Below are 24,540 nucleotides of genomic sequence, written 5' to 3' on the forward strand. Positions count from 1 at the left end.
AACTTATTTGGTGATTTTTATAAGTCATATGCAGAGCTGCCACATTTTTTCATTGCCTTAGAACAGGCAAATCCAGGATGTGTTGTTATTTCAAAAACATTTCCTAGTATTATGGAGAATATAGAGATATTTCAGAGAGTTTTTTGGACATTTCATCCATCTATTGAAGGATTTAAGCATTGTCGGCCTGTACTTAGTATTGATGGTACACATTTGTATGGCAAGTATAAAGGCACTTTAATGATTGCTATGGGTCATAATGGAAATAATCAGTTATTCCCAATGGCTTTTGCCCTAACAGAGGGTGAGAATATTGATAGTTGGGCTGGTTTTTGACATGTATTAGAACTAGAGTAACTCATAGGAGGGGACTTTGTGTTATATCAGATCGACATCCAAGCATTATGGCTGCAATGAGCGATGTTCATCTTGGTTAGTCTGAGCCACACGCATATCATAGGGTTTGTATGCATCATCTTGCCAGTAATTTTATGACTTGATTCAAGGATTAAATATTGAAAAATCTTATGTGCAGAGCAGCCTTAGCAACCAAGATTGAAAAATTCAATAAACATATGAACACAATTGGGAGGATTAATGCAACCGCACAATAATGGTTGGAAGCAATCCCTTTTGAGAAATGGGCGCTCTCTCATGACTGAGGTCGAAGGTATGGCATCACGACTACAAACATGTCTGAGGTGTTCAATGTGTGCTTAAAGGGGCTCGTAGCTTACCCATAATTGCTTTGGTTCAATTGACATTTGATTCGACTCATGGTAGCTTAGTTTTAAAGGCGTATCAACAAAATTTATACCTTAAATACTATTACTAAAGTAGCCAAGCTACTATAGCATAGTGGTTCTAGGATCATTCACTGGGAAGGGTTTTCGCAAACACAAGTGATATTCAAATTAGGAAAATAGGTGATTTTCTTATGGATGTTAGCTTTAAAAGAAAATGTAAATGTTTTAGAAAGATTTAAACTAATTTAAGCTAACATTAAAGACTAAAATGAAAGGGTGTAAAAACAAGTTTCTCAAAGATAGGATAACTATGCTCTGGCTCTTATGCAAATTGGAAATCTCAGGATAGGCTCCTCGCGTTGGGGTTGCAACTATGGTGATGCTTGCTTCCCGAACCGGTATGGATTTAGCAAATCAAGTTTTAATCCTTTAAAATGGCAAAACAGATGGTAGTGAATTTCATCAATGGTTATTCACCTTAGACTTCCTTTGAATGGCTCGTAAGAGATAACTAATAGTCTAAAGCTAAAAGCTTACCAAATATTGGCAACTCAAAGTCATTCCAGGTGATAAACTCACCTTTCAATGGCCATTGAAATTGGTTCTAACGGATTAATGTAAAACTTGGAATTGAAACCTCACCTTCCAATAGCTCGTAGGAGATAACTAATGGATAGAAATCCAAAAGCTTATCAAGTATTAGCCGTTGGAAGTTGTCCAAAGGAAATAAAAACCAAACTTTGCATTAATGAACCATTAATGAAAACGACTACCTTACCTTCCGGGTGCGAGAAATTTCCATGGGATTGCATCCAAGCCATCACATAACATCCATACTTTGAGAAACTTAAAAGGTTTTAGCCTCTCATCCTTGGGGATTTCATCCACCAAGGATGTTTGGCTACTAAGAAAATAGAAATGGGGAAGAACCGGAGAAGAGAGAAAAACAGAGCTTTATATATTTCTATATATTTTCTATATTTCCATATTTGTTACAACGGATGCAAGGGAATATATATAGAGAAGTTTTTCCAACCTTCCTAGCTAAGAAATCTTATGATTGGTGGATTACAAGGAGAAGAATGGAAATTTATACAAAAATATCTAAAAGAAAATATCTAAAGTGGAGTCGGCAAAAACAGGGGAAAATTCGCACCACGCATGGGTTGTGCGAATTTCGCACAAGCCTGGAGCAGTTGTCTTCCGAAGGCCATATCTTCCTCGTTTCAGCTCCAAATCGTACACGGTTTGAAGCGTTGGATTCTTGACTTCCTGAGCTTTGAAATGGTATATAGCATGTATAAAATGGACTTCGAGAAGTGCTCCAAAAGTGTGAATAAAGACTGTAGCTGCTGTCCTCTGTTTTCTTCACTCTGTTTTCCTCTTCTCCATTGTTCTTTCCTTGCATACTTTGAACGACTTTGGCAAAGGGCTATGGAGCTCCAAAGCTTGGTTCTTCATGAATTTGAGCTTCCAAAAGCTTTGCCATGAACTATATACAGCTCTCCTTCATTCTCGGATTGCTTTGATGTAGCTAAAAGCTTGCTTTAACTTGTCCAAGTAGCTCCTCCATCATTTGGCATGCTTGAATTGATTCATAAGCTGATATAAACATGTAAACTTGTCACAAAATGGTTAAAACCAATTACTAAGGACCTTAATGAATTAATTGGGTTAAATGAATATGATTACTACCCAAAGGTGCTTAAAACCATTATAATTAGGTCTACAAAATAGCACTTTTTGGTAGTAATCAACATTTTTTCGACTAAATAGTTACATTGTTGTGAGAAGGGAACAAGGCGCTAATCAACTTGCTTCAAATGAGGAATACACTCCATATGTCGATGCTAAGATTAAGGCAAATGTGGTTAAGGCGAGATCTCATGAGATTGTTTTATATGATCACATCTGAGGACAATTCCATGTGAAGACTAATAAGGGTACTAAGAGTAGCTCAACTCGTGGTCGAACATATCGCATCAACTTACAGGAGTATGCATGCACATGTGGTAAAACACTCATTTATGGATTCCCATGTAGCCATATTCTAGTAGCATGTCATTTTCGTTCAGTTGATTTTAGACCACTTGTTCAACACTACTACAGTACACAATCGTACTATAATTCTTGGGCACCCTTGTTCCATCCTATTTTCAATGTATATGAGTGGCCTTCTTATAATGGTCCGATTATCATGCCTTCTGAATCGACGAAACGTGCATCAAGTAGACGACCTAAATCGAGTCGTTTGCATAATGAAATGGATGTTAAAGAGGGAAAGACTTCTATTACATGTGGGTTATGCAAACAAAGTGGCCACAATCGTCGTTCTTGTCAAAACAGTAATAGAATTGATTAGACTATGTGATTTATACATGTAATTTTCTTGGATATTGTGATGTAAGCTACTTTGATACTACATTTATGCAATTATTGGCTTTGGTTTGATTATAAATATTGATGTTATTTGCATAATCAGGTTATTTGTATTTGGAATAATGTCCATATTATAGGGGATACTTTGTCAAAATTTTGAAATTTTCTATTAAAAATGTTAACAAAATGCTCAATTGTATTTGTATCTTTTTTTTTAATTTAGACTAGTATGACTTGTTTATTAGTCATAAATAAATTGATGTACTTAAATTTATAAAATTGATATATACTTAATATAGGGAAAACTCCATAAATTTAAAAAATTTTTCCATTAGAAATATATATTTTTTTAAACAATAAGTATTGTTTATTTATCTTCACAATTTTGTTACAGATATGGAGTATAGATGACATAGTTCTGATCCAGATCCATTAGATACATCTGTTTTGGTTCTACAGGATAGACACAGGTCTCATTTAGTTGACTCTGGCCAGGTATGTATATGAAAACACATAATATCTCATTAAATAATGGAAAATTTTGCAGTTTATTATCTAACTGATATATTTGTATTTTTACAGCTTGCTTCAGTCTTGACTTCTCAACAGCATATATCTAGGTTTATGCGGGAGTGGGAGATGGATTCTCGTCTTTGACCTTATATTATTCGATCTGGATTTTATGGTGTATACCGTATTGGACATATTACACTAGATTGGGGATTGATCATTAGTTTAGTTGAGAGATGGCGTCCTGAGACACACACATTTCACTTACCTGTTAGGGAGATGATCATTACTTTACAAGATGTTGTTGTCATATTAGGACTTCGTATTCATGGGCTTCCCATCACTGGCACATGTGACATAGATTGGTCACTGCTATGTTATGAACTTTTAGGAGTGACTCCCCCTATATCTGAGATTAGAGGATCAGCGATATCGACACGATGGCTATGTCACCAGTTCTCTCATCCACCAGTTGATTTAGATGATGCCACATTAGAGCGGTATGCACGAGCTTTCATATTAGGACTCATAGGTTAAGCGCTATTTACAAACAAGAAGGGTACCCACATATATATGTATTATCTCCCACTACTTAGAGACTTGACTCAGACATCTATGTATAGTTGGGGTAGTGTAGTATTAGCATACCTATATAGGGAGTTGTGTCGAGCGAGTTTGGATGGTGCCACCGATATTGCTGGATGTGTCACACTATTACAGGTATAATTAATTATTCACATTAGATTAAAATTTCTAGTTGCTTCAAGTTTATAATTTAAGTAAAATTTAATGTTACATTTTTTTCCAGTTGTGGTCTTGGAAGAGACTCCACGTGGGTCGCCTCGATTTTGGTCAACCACCAACCCCTCCAGCAGCCCAACATTTAGAGCATGATGCAACCGATGATTTACCAGCTAAGCAGTTAGACCACGGATTACAGGATGAGGCATTGTTACACGAGGGTTTACCAGTTGATCTGTTAGGATGTAGGTGGAGAGTACCTTTATCATGGGCTCAAAACCCATCACATGTGTTGACATTTTATCGAGACCAGTTAGATGCACAGACCCATGACCAGGTACATATAAGATGTAATGTGCTATTGTTAACCATATAAACCTGTACTTAGTATTAATGTCAAATGTTGATTTTAACAGGTTTTATGGGAGCCTTACATGGGAGACTTAGTTGCCCATCTTCCGGCAATATCTCTAGCAGACCAGGAGATTTGGTAGACGATGTCACCTCTTATTTGCTTTGACATTGTCGAGTGGCATCGAGCGGAGCGAGTGCTATGACAGTTTGGCCTTCAATAAGAGATACCTCCATCTTGTTCCATAGAGCTAGACCTCAATTCCGTGGATAGGCGAGGACGACATGAGTATGATTAGGGAGCATTCCATGCACAGCATATTACCTTATGGGGTAGTCGTGAGGAGCATATTGCGACGGCACCACCTATGGTGGGTGTTATGCAGTTTCATGATCCATATATGGAGTGGTACCGACGTATTACACGACGTTTGATCACACCCCCTCTCCATAGAGATCAAATGAGGTATCATAGTACAGCAACAACTAGTCAATTATTGGTAAGATTTTTTAATTTATAAATGGTTTATTAAATTATAATTAATTAAAAATCATTTTTGTTTGTTTAACTTTTTTTATTTTTTTATTTATTTTAGATCACTGGTATGGTTGAGATTGCTAGTCGATCTGCTGGGCCTACTTTAGGTGCGTTAGGCGACATTCATCGGATTGCTATTGATATTTTGCATGTTATTGGAGAGGAGCATCGCATACATTCACTCCGTTAGTCGCCTACATCATCATACCCATCCATGAGCCCACTTGTGTCAGCCACTATAGTTAGGATGCAGCCTATTCGAGGCCGAGGGAGAGGTAGTAGACGAGATGATGGGCGAGTTGGTCGACAACCTCAACTATCTATGCATCCACCTGAGACCATGTTAGCACCATCCACATCATCTACCCCATTTGCACTTGAGGCTTCCACACTTTCCCCTTCACCCCTACCATCACCTTCACCTAGACTTTCTCCCTTAGGGTATGTCATATCAGATACCACTCTACCATCACCTGTATTTCCTACCACAGAGGCCACTATACATGATGTCACTATACCAGAGACTACTCCACTATCTACTAGTCTACCATCACCTCTACCTTCTCTCGAGGAGACCACTACACCACATGTCACCTCACCATCATCACTTATATCTCCTTTGCTCGAGCCCACTATACCAGATGTTATTGCACCAGCTACCATTACAGCAGATGTCATTCTTCCATCTCCTATATCACCTATTCTAAATGCTACCATATTAGATATCACTGTACCTAAGATCACCCCACCATCTACCACTTTACCATCACCTACACATCTTCCCATAAAGACTACCATGCATCATACCCTTACACATGTTACACAGTTAGATGTATGTCCACCTAAGAAATGTCGCGGTCCACGTAGACGTCGAGTCTTGCCTCCATCAGCTCCATCTCAACCTATACATACTGAGACATGGCAGATTGCACAGATAGATTCCACAGAGATGTCTCTTTATCATAGGCGTCCGCAAAGAAAGAGGAAGACCCCATCATGTGGCACTCATTGAGGACCGTTTTTTAGTTTTTGTGTTTATTTTCATTTGCATTATAGTGTTAACTTTTTTTTATTATAAACAAATTATTATATATTTAAATGAAAATATGATAAATTTTAAACTTAAATTGAACTTATATATATATATATATATATATATATATATATATATATATATATATATATATATATATATACCACTTACATATAGCAATCTGACAATCTAAAAAATTGGTTTTAGGTTTAAATTTAAACTAATTATATTTATAACTAATTAGTTACAGCAACACTATATTGATATAGAAAAAATAATGTATTAAAAAAAATTTACAATCTAAACCTCCAATCAAAATAATTTTTTAAAAATTGAACATTCACATGATTTAAAATTTGAACTTAAAAAATTGGTTTTAGGTTTAAATTTAAAGTTATGATCACCAACTACTATTTTGACTATTTTTTTTAAAAAAAATCAAAAATCATGATTACCAATTACAATTTTGTGATGTGAATACCACATGAATAAGACACATCACATTGAAAATTATTTTGAAAATAAAATTATTTTATGAATTTTCTGTTTTAAAGAAATCATTTTTTCCCAAAACTCCCATTAGTACCCAATAAGAAACATTTTTCTTATTATCAATGAATTTACAAAAATATTCCAAAATCATTTTCATCTATTTACCAAAACAATTAAACTAAATAGTGAATTGATTGGAAAAACAAAGGTATTTTCTTTCTACAATTCTATATTTTAAGAAGTGGAAAAACAAATTCTTTTAGGTTGGCATTTTAGGTTTAACATTTTAAGTCTTTCCATTCCATTTTGATCCCATTTTGAAAGGAGAAAAATGGGAAAAAAAAAATTATTTTTGTTGTATTTAAGTAATTTTCCAATTATTTACCCACTTGAAGTCATATTATATTTTGTACAAGTGCATAATTGCCTTTAATTTTTGCACAAAGTTACAAAATAATATAATATTCTTCATTATGAGGTAATAAAATAGTATATTTATAACTAATTATATTTATATTGAGTGTAGTGTCAAATATTTTAATAAAATTATCAAAATATATTTTTATATCAAATTAAAGACCTCAATTATTTAATTTCATATATTACTATTCTTTAAATAATGAATCAATTAAAGTTAAATATTTTTATTACACCACTTACATATTTTTAATCAATATAAAATCAAAATAATATAATATTTTATTTAAAAAAATTAAAGTTATATATATATATATAAAATTAAAGTTAAAGCTGTGGTTAGTGACTATGACTTTGATTGTTTTTAAAAATAGTCAAAGTCGTAGTCACCAACTACGGTTTTAAATTTTTTAAAAATAAAACCGTAGTTATCAACTACGATTTTATGACGTGACAATCTATGTGGCGCAGACACATTAGATTGTGCATTATTTTAGAAATGGCGGTACTTTATGGATTTTTTTTTTAAACGTAGTCTTTTGGGTCAAAGCTCCAATGAAGAGGTGAAAAATAAAAAGTAGCATCAAATGAATATGCTAACACCAAAATTTGTTTTTCAACATTGAAATTATTTGGTGTGGGTTCGATATAATGAAAGTAAATTATAATATCATGTAAAAAGGTCAAATTAAAATCTTAATAAGTTTGATATTTAATTTATATATATATATATATATATATATATATATATATATATATATATATATATATATATATATATAATTTCTATTCTTACTCTAGAAAATAATCCAAAGACATGGAATAAAATTGATTTTTCACAATAATGAGACGAGCGTTCTGATAAACATTAATTCTAAAATTATATGATAGATTGCGTGTAAAATAATAGGCTTATCAAAGAAATAGTTCAAAAGACACATCATTTTTCTATAATTGTTTCTTTCTATTAGGATTGATAACGTGTCCTCCTCAATATGCCCAAGTGTAGTCATGAACTATTATTTAAATGGCTGATTTGTCAATCTTTTTTCTCAATCAAATTTCTATACTTGCCATCATAATATATTGTAGTCGAGAATGAATATGGCACGATTGAATTCTAAGACCATGATAGATTGGAGCCTTTATTGATTTACCATTACGCCATACATGTGATTGGGGGTCTTGATATACAAGCTTTTTAAGTAAAAAAACATAATGTTCCCCATAAACTATGGATCTTTCTAGAATGTATTCATAAATATTTTTTGAGAACCGTTTTTTAGAACTATAATATTTTTTTAGAACAAAAGCTTATTTGAAGATTTAGAATGTTGTCATTTGTTTTTTTTGTATATTCAAATATTCTTTCAAAATAGCTTTTATTTATTATGTTTTATTTTTAATCATTCAGTTCAATTACTTTTTTATAAAATAACTTAAAAAAAAACAACTAAAAACAATTAATATATATAAATTTTCAACAAAAAAAAAAACATTATTTTCTACCAAAAAAATTGGAAAATAATTTTCTATGAATAAAAAATTATTTTTTGAAAACATTTCCCAAACATGCTCTATATCATCTTTATTTCAAAATTGAAAGATTTGCTTTTCAAGCATAAACCATTCTCATAAAATTAGCATATAAGAACTCTTATTAAACTTAAAAAAATAGTTTTGATTTTAAAAATTAATTGAATTAGAACATAGAAATTGGAAAAAAAAAATACCAAAGAAATTAATTCAAAACATCACATAATTCTCATTCTAAAACCCAACTACTACACTAGAAAATATTTTATCCACAATGTAATCAAATCATGGAGAGCTTTGCTTAGAGGTTTATATAAGATGTGAAGATGAGTTATTCAAGCTTTTCCTTGTAGAATTTAAGCTCCTTTGACATGACAAAACTCTAAGGTCACATTTGGAATGCTAGAATAAAGAATGGAAGTAAGAAATCAATTCTACTTTTTTTATTAATGCATTTGGATTGTTTTTTAGAAAAAGAATTGGAAGCAAAAACTCCCTTCTCACTAGGATTTTGATTGTTCTCTTCAACATGGTATCATGATCACCTCAACCCTAATCATATTTTCATATTTTCATTCTTATTCCCATGTACCAATCACACCCAGGATCATAGAGAACAATCAATAGCACACAACTGCCACAAACTCAAAAGGAAGACACAATTACAATCAAAGAAATGACATGCCAGCTGGAATGACCGTTTACCCCAGCCAGAAAGAAAAAAGCAATGGCTGTCATAAACATAATGATGAGGTGAGTGAAGAATAAGAAGGAAAAAAATCTGGAAGAAAAAGGAAAAGGAAGATGACATCCTTATCATTACTGAGAGTGCGGTGCTAGTGTTGAATGAATGAATGGTGATCCTAAGTCATTATTACTCAAATGGATGATCCCCATCAGGAGAAGTCCAAAGCTCCTGCAGCCGCAATTTATATTAGACAACTATGTCCATGAAGAATGAGATAAGCTATACCATTTCTAAAACACTTGCAGATCTGCAATATTTGATAAGCACAAGTTGATGTTGATATATTGTCAATATGTAGATACAAGCTCTAGCAATCTCACTTTCCCATGTCACAAGAACAGTTCTGCTTTTGACAAAATTCAACAAGCATAAGAATCCAAACCCATTTACAAGAAGGACTTGAGATAGAAAACAAATTCATTATATATTAAATCGATATTTGAGACATTCGCTAAACAAACACCCCAACATGTGTATATAAAAATTTTCCATCTAAACATATGATCTCAGACACTACATATAACCTGATGAATATCATGACATAGAGAAAGTAAGAAAGAAGACTGACCATACCAAGATGAGAAACCAAAACAGAAAGTTTGAAGATAAAATTACCAAAAGATTTCTGTCAAAATTGTATTCTTGAAAACTAGCTCATTTTGGCTGTGGAGTTCTGATTTGCTGCTTAATGTTGTCTGCCTGAGACTGTGCCAAGGCCTCCGATAACAGTGCTTTTGTAGCATTGGTCATGGTTTGGTATTGAGAAGGCAATATGGGTGCTGAAGGCTGACTTTTATATATCTGGCTGTGTGCAGGATCATCCTCAAATGCACTGTAATTGGCAGCTTCCATGGATGCAATAGGAATAGACTGTGTTGGGTGATGGATCTGAGGAATGCTCACAAATTGCTGCTGATTTTCATTAGATGGCACATGAACTAGTGGGGTAACCCCAGGGGCTGTAACAGTAACCTTTGTGGCTAAATCAGGCAGGGGTGGAGCTGCAGTGACCTCTTTGTAAACTACTTGGGATGGAATCATGGTTGCATTCAGATGCATTGGGGGCTGACTAGAAGCAACAGTAGCAGAGTCAATAAGACTACCTTGCATGGAGAAGTTGTAAGGTTGTGGTGGCGGCCTAACGGGGAGCAAGTAAACCGGGTATGGCCGATTGGATTGATAGTAGGTTGGCTGCTGCTGTTGCACCTGTGGTTGATATATTGGGTAGTAGGAAGAAACTGGCACTGGGCCAGTGGGGTAATGGGTTATGTACTGAGCACCAGCAGGGACATATTGCAATTGTTGTTGCTGCTGATCCAACTGTAAAGATGATGGAAAACCAGAAACCTCAACTGCCTTATGAATTTGGATCCGAGAGAATGCATCAGAGACATTACTCTCTGAGCCAACAGGCTTAGAAGAATCCCAGTTGTCCACCAAAGGAATATTAACAACTGGGTCTTCATGACCACCAGTCTGTGGGTGAGAAATGACACTCGCAACAACAGTTTCACTGTAAAATTAAACCATCAAAGAGAGTTTTTAATTGCTCTTGACAAGAAAAATGCCTCAAAATTTTTGGATTTTCCAAGGCTCCGCTTGGTTGTCAAGAAGATTTTGGAAAAGAAGAATAGAGGAGCTCTGGCCAGCGTTTTGAAAGTAGTTTTCCTGCTTTAGAGAAAACATCTGCCTCAATATTTGCTTTTCCAAAAGCTAACCAAACAGCCCCTGAATTATTCATGTTTTATGAACCCCATTATGAAATTATCAAGAAAATTGAGCCCTAATTCATTCATTGAAATCTTCCATGGCTTTGGAAACATAGATATCATAAAACCCTAATTTGGTCTCTTATGTTCGTTGTTTTCCCAGGAGCCAAACATAAAAAATCAGAATTAGCAATTAAAAGAGATATAGAACTCAGATTATACCTTTCAATTGATTCGGACAAAGGCAAATGAACCTTCTTGTCCTGCAAATTAACACCACTATCCTCAACATGAGCCCTCATTGCAGCCAAATTAGATACAGAAACCGAAGAAGAAGTCGACCCAAACGACGAATTGGTCTCCAATACGACCGATTCGGGCACCGAAAATGAATCCAAACCCCCGCTACTAATACCAACCAAGTTCTCAGCCGGAAACGGATCCGAATGACCAAACCCCGAATCAGATGAATTCCCCTTCTGCATAACCTTGGCGCTGCTATTGAGCGCGTCCAAGAACCACGACTCAGACTTCGGGTCGTGAAGGACCGACCCGGGAGAGTCGGGCTTGGAGGGGAAGAGGAACAATCGGATGCGGGAGGGCGTAGGTGAGGCGGGGAGATTGTCGTACTCTTCGAACATATTAAGGAGGTCGTCGTCGGTCGTGAGTGAAATAAGGGAGTCGAGGTCGTGGTGCGGGAGCTGGTATTTGAGAGTGAACTGGTACGGAATCTGGAGGGTCTGGGAGAGCTGGGTGGTGAGGGCAGAGAGGCTGGCGGTGGCTCGGCGGTCCACGGCCACGATGCGGGTGTCACCACCGGCGTAGCAGAGTGACTTGGCGTGGCGTCTGGGGAGTATGTGGCCATTATAGCTGCACATCAGACGGAGCTTGACGCCGGAATTGGGAGGCGGAGGCGGCGACTCCATAGATGGTGGATCTTGCGGGAGGGTTTGGGAGAAGCGAGGAAGAAGAGGGAGGTCGGCTCGGGGGAGCGTCGCTTGAAGGGAGATTTTGGGATTTGGTTTGCTTGACTACAACGTTAATAAATCTTTTTTCATAGCAATCCGAGGATGCATATGTGGATGTGACCTGTCACCTGTCGGCAGTCCACGTCGTTTTAAATTTTAGTGAAAGTTGAAACCAGATCACCCGCTCACGTGACGTGGGGCCCCCACTCCGGACGATAGAGTTATTTAATAATTAGCTTTTATTCTTAAAGGATAAAGGGTTGATTTTGACGTGCCATTTAGCGTTTAGTATTAGTATTTGGGAATGGGAATATCAGGTTCGTTGGTGTCTCACAGTCTCACTCTCCATTAACAACCATAATAAAATAATAAAATTTATTATATTTATTTAAATTATTTAGTTACTCTCCTTCAATATTACTTTTGATTTAAAAGGGTATAAAATTTGAATTATTTAAAAACAAAAATTATTTTATAATTCTTTTTACACGAGTGTTTGAAAATCCACTTTTATCCAACATTTTTAATAATTTATCCAAAATGACTTTTGTTTTTTATTTTTAGAAAATTGAGCTCAAAACATTTTTAAAAAAAAATGAAAATCCTCTATTAATTTTTTTAATTAAAGTGATTTTATAGAAAATCAAAAGCAAGAAAAAGACATAAAAGAACTTAGGAGATCATAATATAAAATCAATACTAATATTAAAAATATTGCTATAAATAAAATATTATTTTTTGATATGTATAATATATGTATATCATCAAATAATATTTGATTTTTTTAATTATATTTTTTACCTTTTTTATATTAATGAAAACATAAAATTCAACAAGTTTTTTAGATAAAAAAATTTATTTTCTAAAGATGATTTTCCTTTTACCTAATCAAGCTTAAAAAATAAAAATAAAAATTGTTTTTAGAAAACAATTATGTTAAGAGAAAAAACAAAAGGGGAAAAATGGGGAAGTAGGCGAGAGAGTGATGGGATTTAACTGTTTACCATCTTAAGCATAAGTACAGACGGTGCAGCGGCAGCCAATGCATTTTAACCATACGTGTTGGCGTTGTATCCCAACAGCACAAGGGCAACGCTCAGCCCAACTCATTCCTCACCGTTGCCTCCTTCTCTCATTCTCTCTCTTTTGTCTCTGCCCACTTGGATTTGGGGCCCTGGTCAACCCCTTTTTCTCCTTTTGGCAACATCACTGCTCCACCCCTAAGCCTGTTGCTTTCAGGTAATCAAGGCATCAACTCATTTCCCTGTTTTTTTTGTTTTTTCACTTTTTCTTATTCTTTTTCCCTCCAAAAATCACCATCCCTTTTCACCCCATTTCTCTTGTGGATAAGATTCCTTGTGTTGTCCACATAAGATCACTATTTTTTTTTTTTTTGGTGTGTGTACTGTGTGTGCGGAAACTTCTTATACGGTTTAAGCATTTATTTGGATACATACATGTATATTTGATACCAAGAAATTCTGATATCCTTTTGTGGAGTGTCATTCTTTCGCTGGGTTAATCAATGTATTGGTACAGTATGCAATCTGTTCCCCTTTTAAAGAATCTCAGGAGTAGCTTTCAGGTTAGTGGGCCTTTTGTTCTTTGATTTCTTGTAATTGAACTGGTCTCCCTTGTTTATTTCATTTTTTTTTTTTCTCGTTTGGTTTTAAATTATAGTTTCCTGAACTGGCGTCTCCCTTTTTTATATAATTTTTTTTAATTATAGTTTCCTAAACTGGTCTCTCCCTTGTTTATTTCAATTTTTTCTTTCAAATTATAGTTTCCCGGGAAGACATTTTGTGGGTAGGGTTTAGTTCTTATGTAGTTGCCATGCGTTGTAGCAGAGAGCGATTCTACTTAAGCATGTGGCCTTGTCATTTTTCAAAAAGAAAGAAATGGGTGATTGACTGAAAATCAAATTAATGGATGGTTGATGTTTTTTCAGGCATTCAGTTCGGATTGTGTTTTTGGAGAAGAAATTTGATTTGTTTTTTGACATTTTGATTTTGAGGTGTTTTAATTTATTGAGTTTGATGTTGGGATGATTGGTGATTTTCTATTTGTGCTCTCATGGTAATAATCAAGTTTTCTAGTTAGGTCTCCTCTTGGTACAGCTCTTTGTTTTTGCCTATAGCTCAAGGAAGAAGCCATAACTCTTAAAGGGCAATATTGATACTATAACATAAATAGTTTCCTGTATAAGCTAAAGTAAAGCTTCTATGAGAAATTAACATTTTCCTGGATTTCATATTAAGAAGCTTTTAACTCTTTTGAACATAATTAGTTAAGCTCTTGTTCAGTTTAACAAAGAGTTTTTGGCTTTTCATGAGCCAATACAAACAAGGAATTAATTCAGTTGTTTTGCCTGTGGGCTAATTTACTAGTACAATGAGGACTAGTGCATTAAGGGTAAGATATAAAGATTTATTAGGTTAAATGATTTACCCAATTGTTAGAATGATAATTACATATCAAAACAAACTGCAAAGCATTTTGTTTTCTTTGTTTAGGAAGCGGCAGCGATTTATGAATAATTAATATATTACATTTTCTTTTTCCATATTTCTGATAATACGTATTTAATATCCTCTGGCATCGACTATCTCCATTCCCATTATGTATTTTATTTCATCCCAAGTGCTATTTTCATTGAACCTAATCTAACAGCAGTTGTTTCTTTTAGTAAAAGGACAATCTTAAATCATTAAGCTGTGTAGTAATCATGGTTTCAAGGATTCTTTTTATTCAGAGTGTGAGGCCTCCTCAGTTCAACTCAATATCGGTGATATGACTCTATATCAATTACTATCCTTCTAATCCAATAGGTTAATCCATCTTTTTTGTTCCCTTATCATATGCAAAAAGAATTTGCATGAGCAATTATTATTGCATTACAGGAACACCTGATTTAGTAGATTGCTTTTGTTATAGAATGCAGAGACCAGGGTGAACAGGAAGGATCAAATATGTGGTTGTTTCATGTGTGCCAGCCAGCAATGGTTGTCTGATGCATTTTAATTAGAATTGGTGCTTTACCACATTCTATTTTTTCTTTTTTCAGATGAACCACTTTTGTTGGAATCATTTGTTACCTGATATCATGGACTTGGACATGCTTATTATTATTTGGTTGATGGATGCATTGCTCTGTTTTATACTGCTGGAATTTTTTACTGTCTTGACCAAGTAGGCATTGGGAAATGTCTTTGGGAAAATGGGTTTAGTTTAAGATAGTTTTCATTCATTATGTTTCTTCATCTTCTGTTGATCATCTCTTTTCTGTGTTGCAAGTATCTTAGTTGATTTGGATAAGATTTGTATTTTGAAACATCAAATAGTGGTTTACAGCGTCTGTTCCATTTGAAGTGCTTGGCTTGAAGTTTGATGGAGTTCGTTTGCCTTTTGAAGAGTTCATATCTAGTTATTTTAGTGATGTGCATACCCCCAAAAGTAGGAGCCAGATAACCTCATAAGTCCTGATAGTGAAACTTAAACTAATAATTTTCTCATTTTGAGGTTAAATTTAGAGATTTTTTTGGAGTTCATTACTTTCTTTCTGAAGATTGATTCTCTGGGGTTTATATAGGATTTAACAAGACACAGCCTGGAGGTTTCTGGAGTTACTGGTGATTGTTGCTCATCTCTCAACCTTCCATTATTAAAACAGAACAAAGAGGTATTTTTTCCATTTTATTTTGTCACACTTCCACTTAGATGATCTTAGCCGATTCTTTTGGCAAATAAACTGTCAATCTGGACTTCTTTAATCATAGAAGAATGATGAGATTTGTTTCTTTATTTATTTTTATTGCTTTGGCTAAGAAATAAAATTTTCATATAGACTTCTTTAATTGTTTATTTCTTTAATAGCTTAAAAATGAAGATTTTAGATATTCACATTCCCTTTATTTCAATTATTAGTTGGAATGATCAAGGAGATGTAGGATTTTTTTCAACTTAGTTATCAACATTGAGGCTTGACATCTTTGTTGACAGTTGGGAATGTCCATCTGTCTTCCAATGTCATTTTCTATGACACTGCAGTAGACATGAGTTCATAATTGTCTTGGATTAGGTTGTCATCCTGGAGAAATCATCTCCTTACAGGATTATTTCAGGATAACCAGTGAACAATATCAGCAATCCTCCTTCTTGTTCTGGCATTAAATTTCTCACATTGCTTATTTGGAAGCTGCAGTCTCATTATTCTCTATTCACCTTGCAAACCAATTCTGGGCATGTTCTTTTGGAGGAGCTGACAATCCAATGATTGCAGTCACATATTGACGTTAAAGACATCTGATTACAGCAATGTATATTTGTTTTAACAGAGCAGAATGAGGCAGGTCCAGCTTGCGTCGCATACTGTAAGGTCCCATGGATACACAGTTGCAAGGACACACATGCATGACTGGCTGATACTGATTCTTCTTCTAGTCATGGTGATTGTTCTGAATGCCATCCACCCATTTTATCGCTTTGTTGGAAAAGATATGATGGTCGATCTTAAATATCCTTTTAAGAATAACACCGTGCCAATTTGGGCTGTTCCGGTAGGTTTCTTGTTATCAAGTCTAAATACTATCCTAGTTGTGTATATCTCTCATATGAGGATTCTGATTGATGAGGGTTTTTTCATTTGTGTTATCAGTTGTATTCAGTTCTGTTGCCTATAACCATTTTTCTCATCATCTATTTTCGTAGGAGAGATGTCTATGATCTTCATCATGCCATCCTAGGTGATAAGATCTTTGGCTCCTCATGGTTTATCTGTAATAATTCCTCTTGTATGCAATAGGAAGTGATGTGTTATTTGAAAGATTGAACTGATGGTTTGATTTATTTGCTAGAGCAGGCCTGTTATTCGCTGTTCTGGTAACAGTGGTTATTACTGATGCAATAAAAAATGCAGTTGGTCGACCTCGACCCGACTTCTTTTGGCGTTGTTTTCCTGATGGGAAGGATGTATGCTTCTCACAACTGCAAGTTCTTTCATAGTAGCTTGTTAATGGAACAGTATTTTTTTGGGACAATTTCACTTGGCATGTTAATTAGGGAACTTAATGTGTCAGGTTTATGATCGGTGGGGAAATGTTATATGTCATGGTGAGAAGGATACCATAAAGGATGGGCATAAGAGTTTCCCAAGTGGGCATACTGCATGTAAGGAGCACTGCTTATCATTACATCTCTATGATTAATGGACATTTATTTGATAGAAAGGAGTACTTTATTGGAAAAGTTTAAACAGATTTGTAATTAAGTTTAACACATATAATGTTTGCTGAGTCATTCAAATTGTGTCTTGGCTTTGAGGAGATTTTGGTTCAATATGCAGGGTCTTTCTCTGGCCTGGGGTTTCTATCATTGTACTTATCTGGAAAAATACGAGCATTTGACAATAGAGGCCATGTTGCAAAACTTTGCATTGTGTTTCTTCCCCTACTTGTTGCAACTCTTGTTGGCATTTCTCGAGTGGATGACTATAGGCACCACTGGCAGGATGTTTTTGCTGGAGGTCTGCTAGGTTTGTGCTATTATTTCTCACCAATTAATCATAATTAGAAGGATATGTTCTAATAATTATCTTTACCAATCATTTGAAGTGAATTTTGTGCAGGACTGGTTGTGGCTACATTTTTCTATTTGCATTTTTTCCCACCCCCATATCATGCTGAAGGTTTGTGATTCATTTTTGTTTTCCCTTTTTATTAAGTGTTTAATAACTGGTGCTGGCAAATCCTCCTGCTGTTGTTCTCATGGAACAATAATTGAAATAGTAGGTGATAGAAGTTGTGCATTTCTTCAGAATGATTGGAAGTGGGTTCCTTTATTATTTTTAAGATGTCACTTTTCATAAAATGGGCTGTCATACTTTTATTTCATGCTATGCAATAGATTTGTTCAACAGAGCCTAACTGTAATTTTAGTAATCTGTTTTTGATGGAAAGGAATGGTTTGCTTGCAACATTCTTTCAATGGGGTCTCTTCTTCAGGGCCTATATCGAATCCTATCATGCTTGTCCTACATTGTATTTTTATTAGAAATGTGCTTGCAGTTTCTATTTGATGGATTAAGGATTAAACAAAAGTATTGTAAACCAGCAAAATATGGAGATTAAAAATCTAGAAATTTTAAACAAGAACTGCTGAGTTAGCTATTTATCTGCATTGCAGTTCTTATCTAATTCTTAAAACCCTTTTCTTTTTTCGCTAAGGAATCTACTGATAAGAAACTAATTACTAGAACTTTCTATGCCACTATTCATGAAGTTTAACTAGAGAAAGTGAGTTTTCATTCAAAATTGTTGATTGAAACCCAAAAGTTCTCTTAATTTTGTCCTACAAAAGGTTAAAGAATGTCCAGTCCTGAGATAATGAACTCTGAAATTTTTAGCAGTTTGTGTGAGATCTAACTACAGCATGCATGTTTAGTTGGAACTTGGAAGTTAGGATTATATATAGGTTTGGTTTTTGGAGGGGGATTGGTGTTCAAATTTGGTGAGTTTAATTCTTTGGGACACACCTGGTGAAGAAAATGGATGAACATATTGATGAGCGGGTTGGTTCTGTTGGTAAATGAGGAAATGCAAGAAGAGTTGGTGACCATCTTAGGATGCCCAGTAGTGAGATTTTAATTCTGGGACTTCTTTTTGGGGTTTGGGTGGGCCGCTTGTAGAGGAGATTGGCAGGGAGAAAAGGACATTTTAACTGGAGGGGTTAGTCTTACTTTAGAGGTGTCATTGTGCAAGGCCAAATCAACTTCTTTGAACTTGTCTTGGTTAATCAGAAATGATGATTGAACTTGGCTTGAGTTTGACTCAAGAATTAGCCTCACCTTGATAGGTTCTACAATTCACTAGGCTTTGCTTGAATTTTTGGCATCAGTCTAGGATAGATACTGAATTACTGAATAGCATTAATTTTTCCAAATAAAAAGTGATTTTCAATGTCCCATGTCATGTTGCTATCGGTAAAGCCTCACTTAATATCCTTTTAGGAAAAGTTTTGTACTTTAATGTTTTTGAGGGGGAGGAAAAAAGACAAATATAATATAAAAGTAGGTCTTTTAAAAGAAAAAAAAAATACCAAAAATTGACCTGTAAGATCATAAAAGGATTAATTAAAATGCCTATTTTACATAACAAATATCTATATGAGCTTTTTTCACATTTAGACAAGGGCTAACTGGACTCTGCTTGTTTAATTCACAATTAAGGATAGTAGTTGAGCTCAACTTGATTATGCTAACAAACAGACTCCAATGAGCAGTCATATAGTTGACTTTTGGCTATGCTTGATTGTCCTGTTCATTTTGTTGTGTTCCTCTGTTCAGAGCACCCTATCAAGTCTGCTCGCATACTATCTCTTTGCACTGCTCCACTTTCATTGGCAGAGGTTGGAGAAAATTCTAGGGAATTTTTGTTTTTGAGGAATTTAAATCACACTTGGAGGATGAAAAGGCTATTTATGATGGAAAGGAAATGGGTGGCTTGGGGTTTGGCATTTGGTGGCTATGAACAAGTTCATGATAAGGTAAATGGCATTCATGTTCTTAGCTGGAGATAAGGTTGGAATACAGTGGCCCTTTGGTTAGGGCATGTTATGTGGAATGTTTTCCAGAGTTGCGTTTGGACTTTGGAAAAGAAAAAGTGGGGTAACATGTGTTGGAGGGGTTGGGAGGTCCTCATGTGAATCCTTTGTAATGGTAGAAGGAAATCTTAGTCCATGGCAGAAGGTAATCTTAGTCCATGTTTCATTGGAATAGAGAGGCTTTGATTCGAGGAGAATATGTTATTCAGAAGAGGGGTCAAAGTGGAGTGTTCATAGTTAGTGTTCCTTTAAAAAAGTAATTAAATTCTCCAGAAGCTTTTGAGTGAGGCTGTGGCTAGGATCTCCAAATAAAAATTAATAAATAAGAAATAAGTAAATAAGCATGGATGTGGGTAGCCCTTTGAGGTGAACTTCTTTGTGTTGGATAGAGGTGAGGAATAAGATTCTTGATATTGATAACTAATAGAGGTTATATGTGTGAAGAGATGGAGAAAAATGTTGTCTATTTTCTCCTTGAAACAGTTGATGATCTCCTAAGAGGTTAGGGTGGTAAGAAATCTAATTATTTGCAACTAAAGCTAGGAATGTAGCCCTTTTTTTGTATTCTTGGGTATATTTGAATAAAAAGGAAATTAGGCACACATGTGGGCTGGAGAGACAGATTGGCAGTTACATATTATATATAAGTAGATGGGGGAACAGATAGCAAGAAATAATTGAACCCAAGACTTCTAGTTAAGCATGGCTCTGATACCATGTTAAACTATCAATTTTCCTAAAAGTATAAACTCTTTGGATATGAGCCCATGATGTATATCAGGCTATCAATATTAAATGAAATAATTCTTATATGCTTGTATGCTTGGTTGGTTGCTTCAGGGCATTTTCAAGTCCATGTGAAAAATCTGCGTCCAGTTTGAAGATCTTGTATTGGTTCAAGAGCACCGTTTGTCTGAGGTTCTCTTTGTATTGTTTCAGTGTACACGGGGTCTGTTTCCCACCTTTTTTTACAACAAGTTGCCTGCATTATGAAAGATTATAAAACTTATGAAGATTCAATTGGTGGCCTTATCTACTCGTGCATGCATGTATATGTCTGTCTGTTTATACACATGTAGAAAATACAAACTTTAATCTTTCTTACTCCAAAAGGCTCACATTTTTTCTTGTGCCTGCATACTGATATTAACCATCTTGAACTTCAGGCTTTCAAGAAATGAAGCACTGTCGTGTGTAAAAATAGTTTATAGTGTAAGAAAGAACTAAAGGAATTTCCTTTTCTAATTTTATTTTTTCTTTAAATAGGAAATGGGTATAAAAAATCAAAATTATTCTTTTTTGGATGTGTTTTAAAACCAAGAAGATATTCTTGTTGGAACATGGACATAGGAAGATTAGCGACATATGGTAAAAGACTATGAATACAAGCCAAGCTGGAAGCAGCTTGCCCCAACCAGAGTACCATCAAACTTAAGAAGATTCTTATGATTATAGGTAGAGCTAGGATAAGGCCTTCAACTATATTTGGCTCTCTTAGGTAGCCAAAATGCAGAAGAGGTGAATGAAGTTTCCTTCCTTGTATTAAAAATGGGCCTTCCACCCTCTTTGTTAGGTCCTGTCTGGTAAAGGGAATTGGTATGTGTTACTCCTTGCTTTGATGAGTCCGAAGACTCCAAACTGCAAATGATAGGGTAGGTCTCCCTACCCACCAACCGGTCCCTGCCAATTTTTATCATAATGGAACGCCTCTCCTACCATATTGACCTTGTAGAAATTGTATATTGACTCATTGAGGTACGTTGAGATCTGGCTGTAAATAGTTCTAGATCCTCTTAATTAATCTAGGAAGCTGAACCCTTGGAATTAGGTGTGTAATGTGTTGGTTCTTTCTTTTCTTTAGGTTCTGGTTGTTCTAGTGATTCTTTGATAAACATAGTTGTTTTCTTTTTTCTTTTTTTTCCTCTTTTATATAATCCTAATTGCTTAACAATGTTAGCTCTCCAATTAGTAAAAAATGAGCATCTGGAACACTAAGATACCCAGCCTAAACTGCATAGCTACCTAGACAATGTGTTAATATATATTTCTGATGTGGAGTAAGTCTGACATTAGTCTTAAGATATTTGAGAGTTTGGGGTCATGCTTGCATCATAAGAAGCTTGGTACTTTCTTATCTATATTTTCCTCCAAAATTGTGTCATATTGCTTTCTTACCTATTTCTGGAATACAGTTTCCCAGGAAATTTGCTAGCTATTCATGCTTAATTTGTTGTCTTTACATATAACTGATGCCTATGATATTCCAATATCACAACTATAAACCATTGCTTGAATGATTTCTTTTTGAGAATAATAAAGATCCGATTGTTGTAATTAGTTTGACCATTGAATTCAAGTGCAGTACTTCAAAAATTGATTGTTTCAGTAGATTCACTTTTGATGCAAATTGTATGTAAGAGAAATGTTAAATATGCCCATCTTTTTTTAAAAAAAAAAAAAAACAAAACTTAATTTTGAAAGGGCAAAAATTGCCATCATCTTTTTCATCCCAATCCCCGCCGGCCCAAAACCCTAACCCTTTCCACCTTTTTCTTTTCTTTTCTTTCTTTCCTTTTGTTTCTTCCTTCTTTTTCTTGTATGTAAATATGGGGGTTTATAGTAAAAGTACATAAATAAGCTTCTGCCTCATGATTAAACAAATCCTCTGAAGTGAGTGGTTGGAGTTTTATTTATTTGCTGCTGTTGCTGTGAACTATGTTACATGAACATGGTTGAATTTCCAAAACATCTCTTTTCCTTGTTCCATTTCCAGTTTCAAATTTGATGTTTCCATGAATGAAACTGTATTTGACATGGGAACTGAACTTACAGTGAAAATACCCATGTGAGAACTGATCATGAAAACATATTAGGAGCTTCTTGTGAACCAAGAATGTGTATATATTCCTCAGATAGATATTGGCAGCAGGCATGTTCAACAGATGTCCCATATCAATTACTAATTTACTAGCTTGTGTTAGACATGGGCATTTAAATACATGCTTGAGAGTCCATGTGATGTAGGTTGTAAGGGTGTGTTTCTACTACCGAGGTGCCTGGACTCTGTTTTCAATGTATCATATAAGGGTGATTGATCTCAGCGTAGGTTACCAAAATCAAAGTAGCAGATTGCCATATGTGGATTTAAATTGAAGTTCTCCTTTGAAGTCATTTATATGAGTTGTGCACATTGTTGCCTGCAGGTTGGGGACCTTATGCTTATTTCCGGACCTTGGAGGAGTCGCGTGCACAAACACAAGCAGCTAATGCTGTGAATGTGCAGGATGTGGAGGCTGAGGTTGAGAACCAACAGGATGAAAGAAACAGAAATACATTTATTGGGTTATCTTTGGCACATGATTCTAGTTCGAGACAAGAAGAAAATGGGTAGGAGGTCATCTTGTTTATTTATTTATTTGAAGCTCTACAGTGTACTGCAACTACATGAGGCATATATATATATATATATATATATATGTCCATGCATACGCTAATTTTGTCTGGCTGCACCTTCTCAAAGCTGAGGTTCCATACTTCAGTTACTTCGTAGTTTAGATGTACAGAGATATGATGCATCCTTGAAAAAATGACTAGTTGAGAACTGGGATGCCTTTTCCTAAGCAGCGTTGCGAATGTATATTGTGATCAAACTACTAATAAAGGCTGATAAATTCTTCCCCTTCAAAACCTGATCAATAATTTGGGCAGTACTGTCTTTGGCTCTCTTTGGTTCTGTTGTTTGCTATGAAGATCATTTCCTAGATGCAAATTCATTTAAGTTGTGTGGGAATAAGAAGTGTTGTTCCTCCATGTCACTCTTCCATGCCACCTAAACCCCAAACTTTTATTTTCTTTCCTGCCCTTCCCGTTTCAGGCCTGTTTGGCCGTCCTTTTCTTATCCTTCTGCTTTACTGCATTCTCTGCCCCGGCCATCTTCCTGTCTTGTTCTCCCGCCTGTGTCTTCTTGTTACCACCCTCCCTAATAAACATAATCTGACTCGTAAATAAGACTTTGAGTGAAGAGAGATAAATAAGAACAATTTTTTTTTCTTTCTCTCACACTTTATATATTTTTATATATAGATTTTACTTAAAAGATGTTTGGTAAATTAATTTAATGACTTAATTTAATTTAACAACTTAATTTAAGTCATCAAGTAAGTTAAATATATTTGATAAAAAAATTTAATATCACAACTTATAGTAAAAAATAATTATAAATATTAAGTTAAAATAATTAACTTAAATTTAATCTTAAATATCTTTTACCTCATTTACCTATATTTAGTAGGAATATATTTTACAATCATGATTTTACATTGACAATTCCTCTTTTATAATAAATATTTTTATAGTTATTTTATGTTTCGACAATACTTCAAATATGCATGTTTAACAAAGAAATTTAGTACTTAAAATTAGTACAAATATATTAGTTAAAATTAGTGTGAGTAAATATGTTAATTTGATGATTTAGAATAAATTGTAAGTTAATTTTATCAAACAACTTTAATATTTAAAATAAAAAATAAATAATAAGTTTTAAGTCAATAATTTATTAAAGATTGTTTGGTAAATCAATTTAATAACTCAATATAACTTAATAAATTAATTTAAGTCATTAAGTAGATTAAATATCTTTAGTAAATAAGTTAATATTACAATTTAAAAATTATTTTTAACTTTACATATAATCAAAATAGTTAACTTATTTTTAATTTCAAATTTTTTTTACCTCACTTGCCCACACTAGTGAAAATATAGGATGTTAAATAC

General features: G+C 34.5%; 2 protein-coding genes across 4 annotated transcripts; one reads left to right on the forward strand and one right to left on the reverse strand.

Moving 5' to 3' along the window:
- Positions 1–9,751: 9,751 nt before the first annotated feature.
- On the reverse strand, positions 9,752–12,223 carry LOC117931150. The gene is made up of 2 exons (XM_034852053.1): positions 11,423–12,223; positions 9,752–11,004 (listed from the first exon to the last, which is right to left on the reverse strand). Exons 1-2 carry the CDS (start codon positions 12,124–12,126, stop codon positions 10,146–10,148), a joined length of 1,563 nt encoding a protein of 520 aa, XP_034707944.1. The 5' UTR covers positions 12,127–12,223; the 3' UTR covers positions 9,752–10,145.
- A 1,043-nt stretch (positions 12,224–13,266) lies between these two features.
- LOC117931412 (putative lipid phosphate phosphatase 3, chloroplastic) lies at positions 13,267–23,451 on the forward strand. 3 transcript variants are annotated; one of them, XM_034852405.1, is made up of 9 exons: positions 13,267–13,407; positions 15,758–15,847; positions 16,503–16,724; positions 16,823–16,910; positions 17,027–17,136; positions 17,244–17,334; positions 17,510–17,698; positions 17,792–17,851; positions 22,968–23,451. In XM_034852405.1, the coding sequence occupies exons 3-9, from the start codon at positions 16,509–16,511 to the stop codon at positions 23,153–23,155; spliced, it is 942 nt and encodes a 313-aa protein (XP_034708296.1). In that variant the 5' UTR covers positions 13,267–13,407; positions 15,758–15,847; positions 16,503–16,508; the 3' UTR covers positions 23,156–23,451. The 3 variants fall into 3 exon arrangements, with proteins under 3 accessions (XP_034708296.1, XP_034708293.1, XP_034708294.1); XM_034852402.1 differs by lacking the exon at positions 13,267–13,407 and adding an exon at positions 13,502–13,753 and having other exon boundaries at positions 16,500–16,724; XM_034852403.1 differs by lacking the exon at positions 13,267–13,407 and adding an exon at positions 13,504–13,753.
- Positions 23,452–24,540: the final 1,089 nt, after the last annotated feature.

This window comes from Vitis riparia, chromosome 14 (assembly GCF_004353265.1).
Source record: "Vitis riparia cultivar Riparia Gloire de Montpellier isolate 1030 chromosome 14, EGFV_Vit.rip_1.0, whole genome shotgun sequence".
NCBI lineage: Eukaryota > Viridiplantae > Streptophyta > Magnoliopsida > Vitales > Vitaceae > Vitis > Vitis riparia.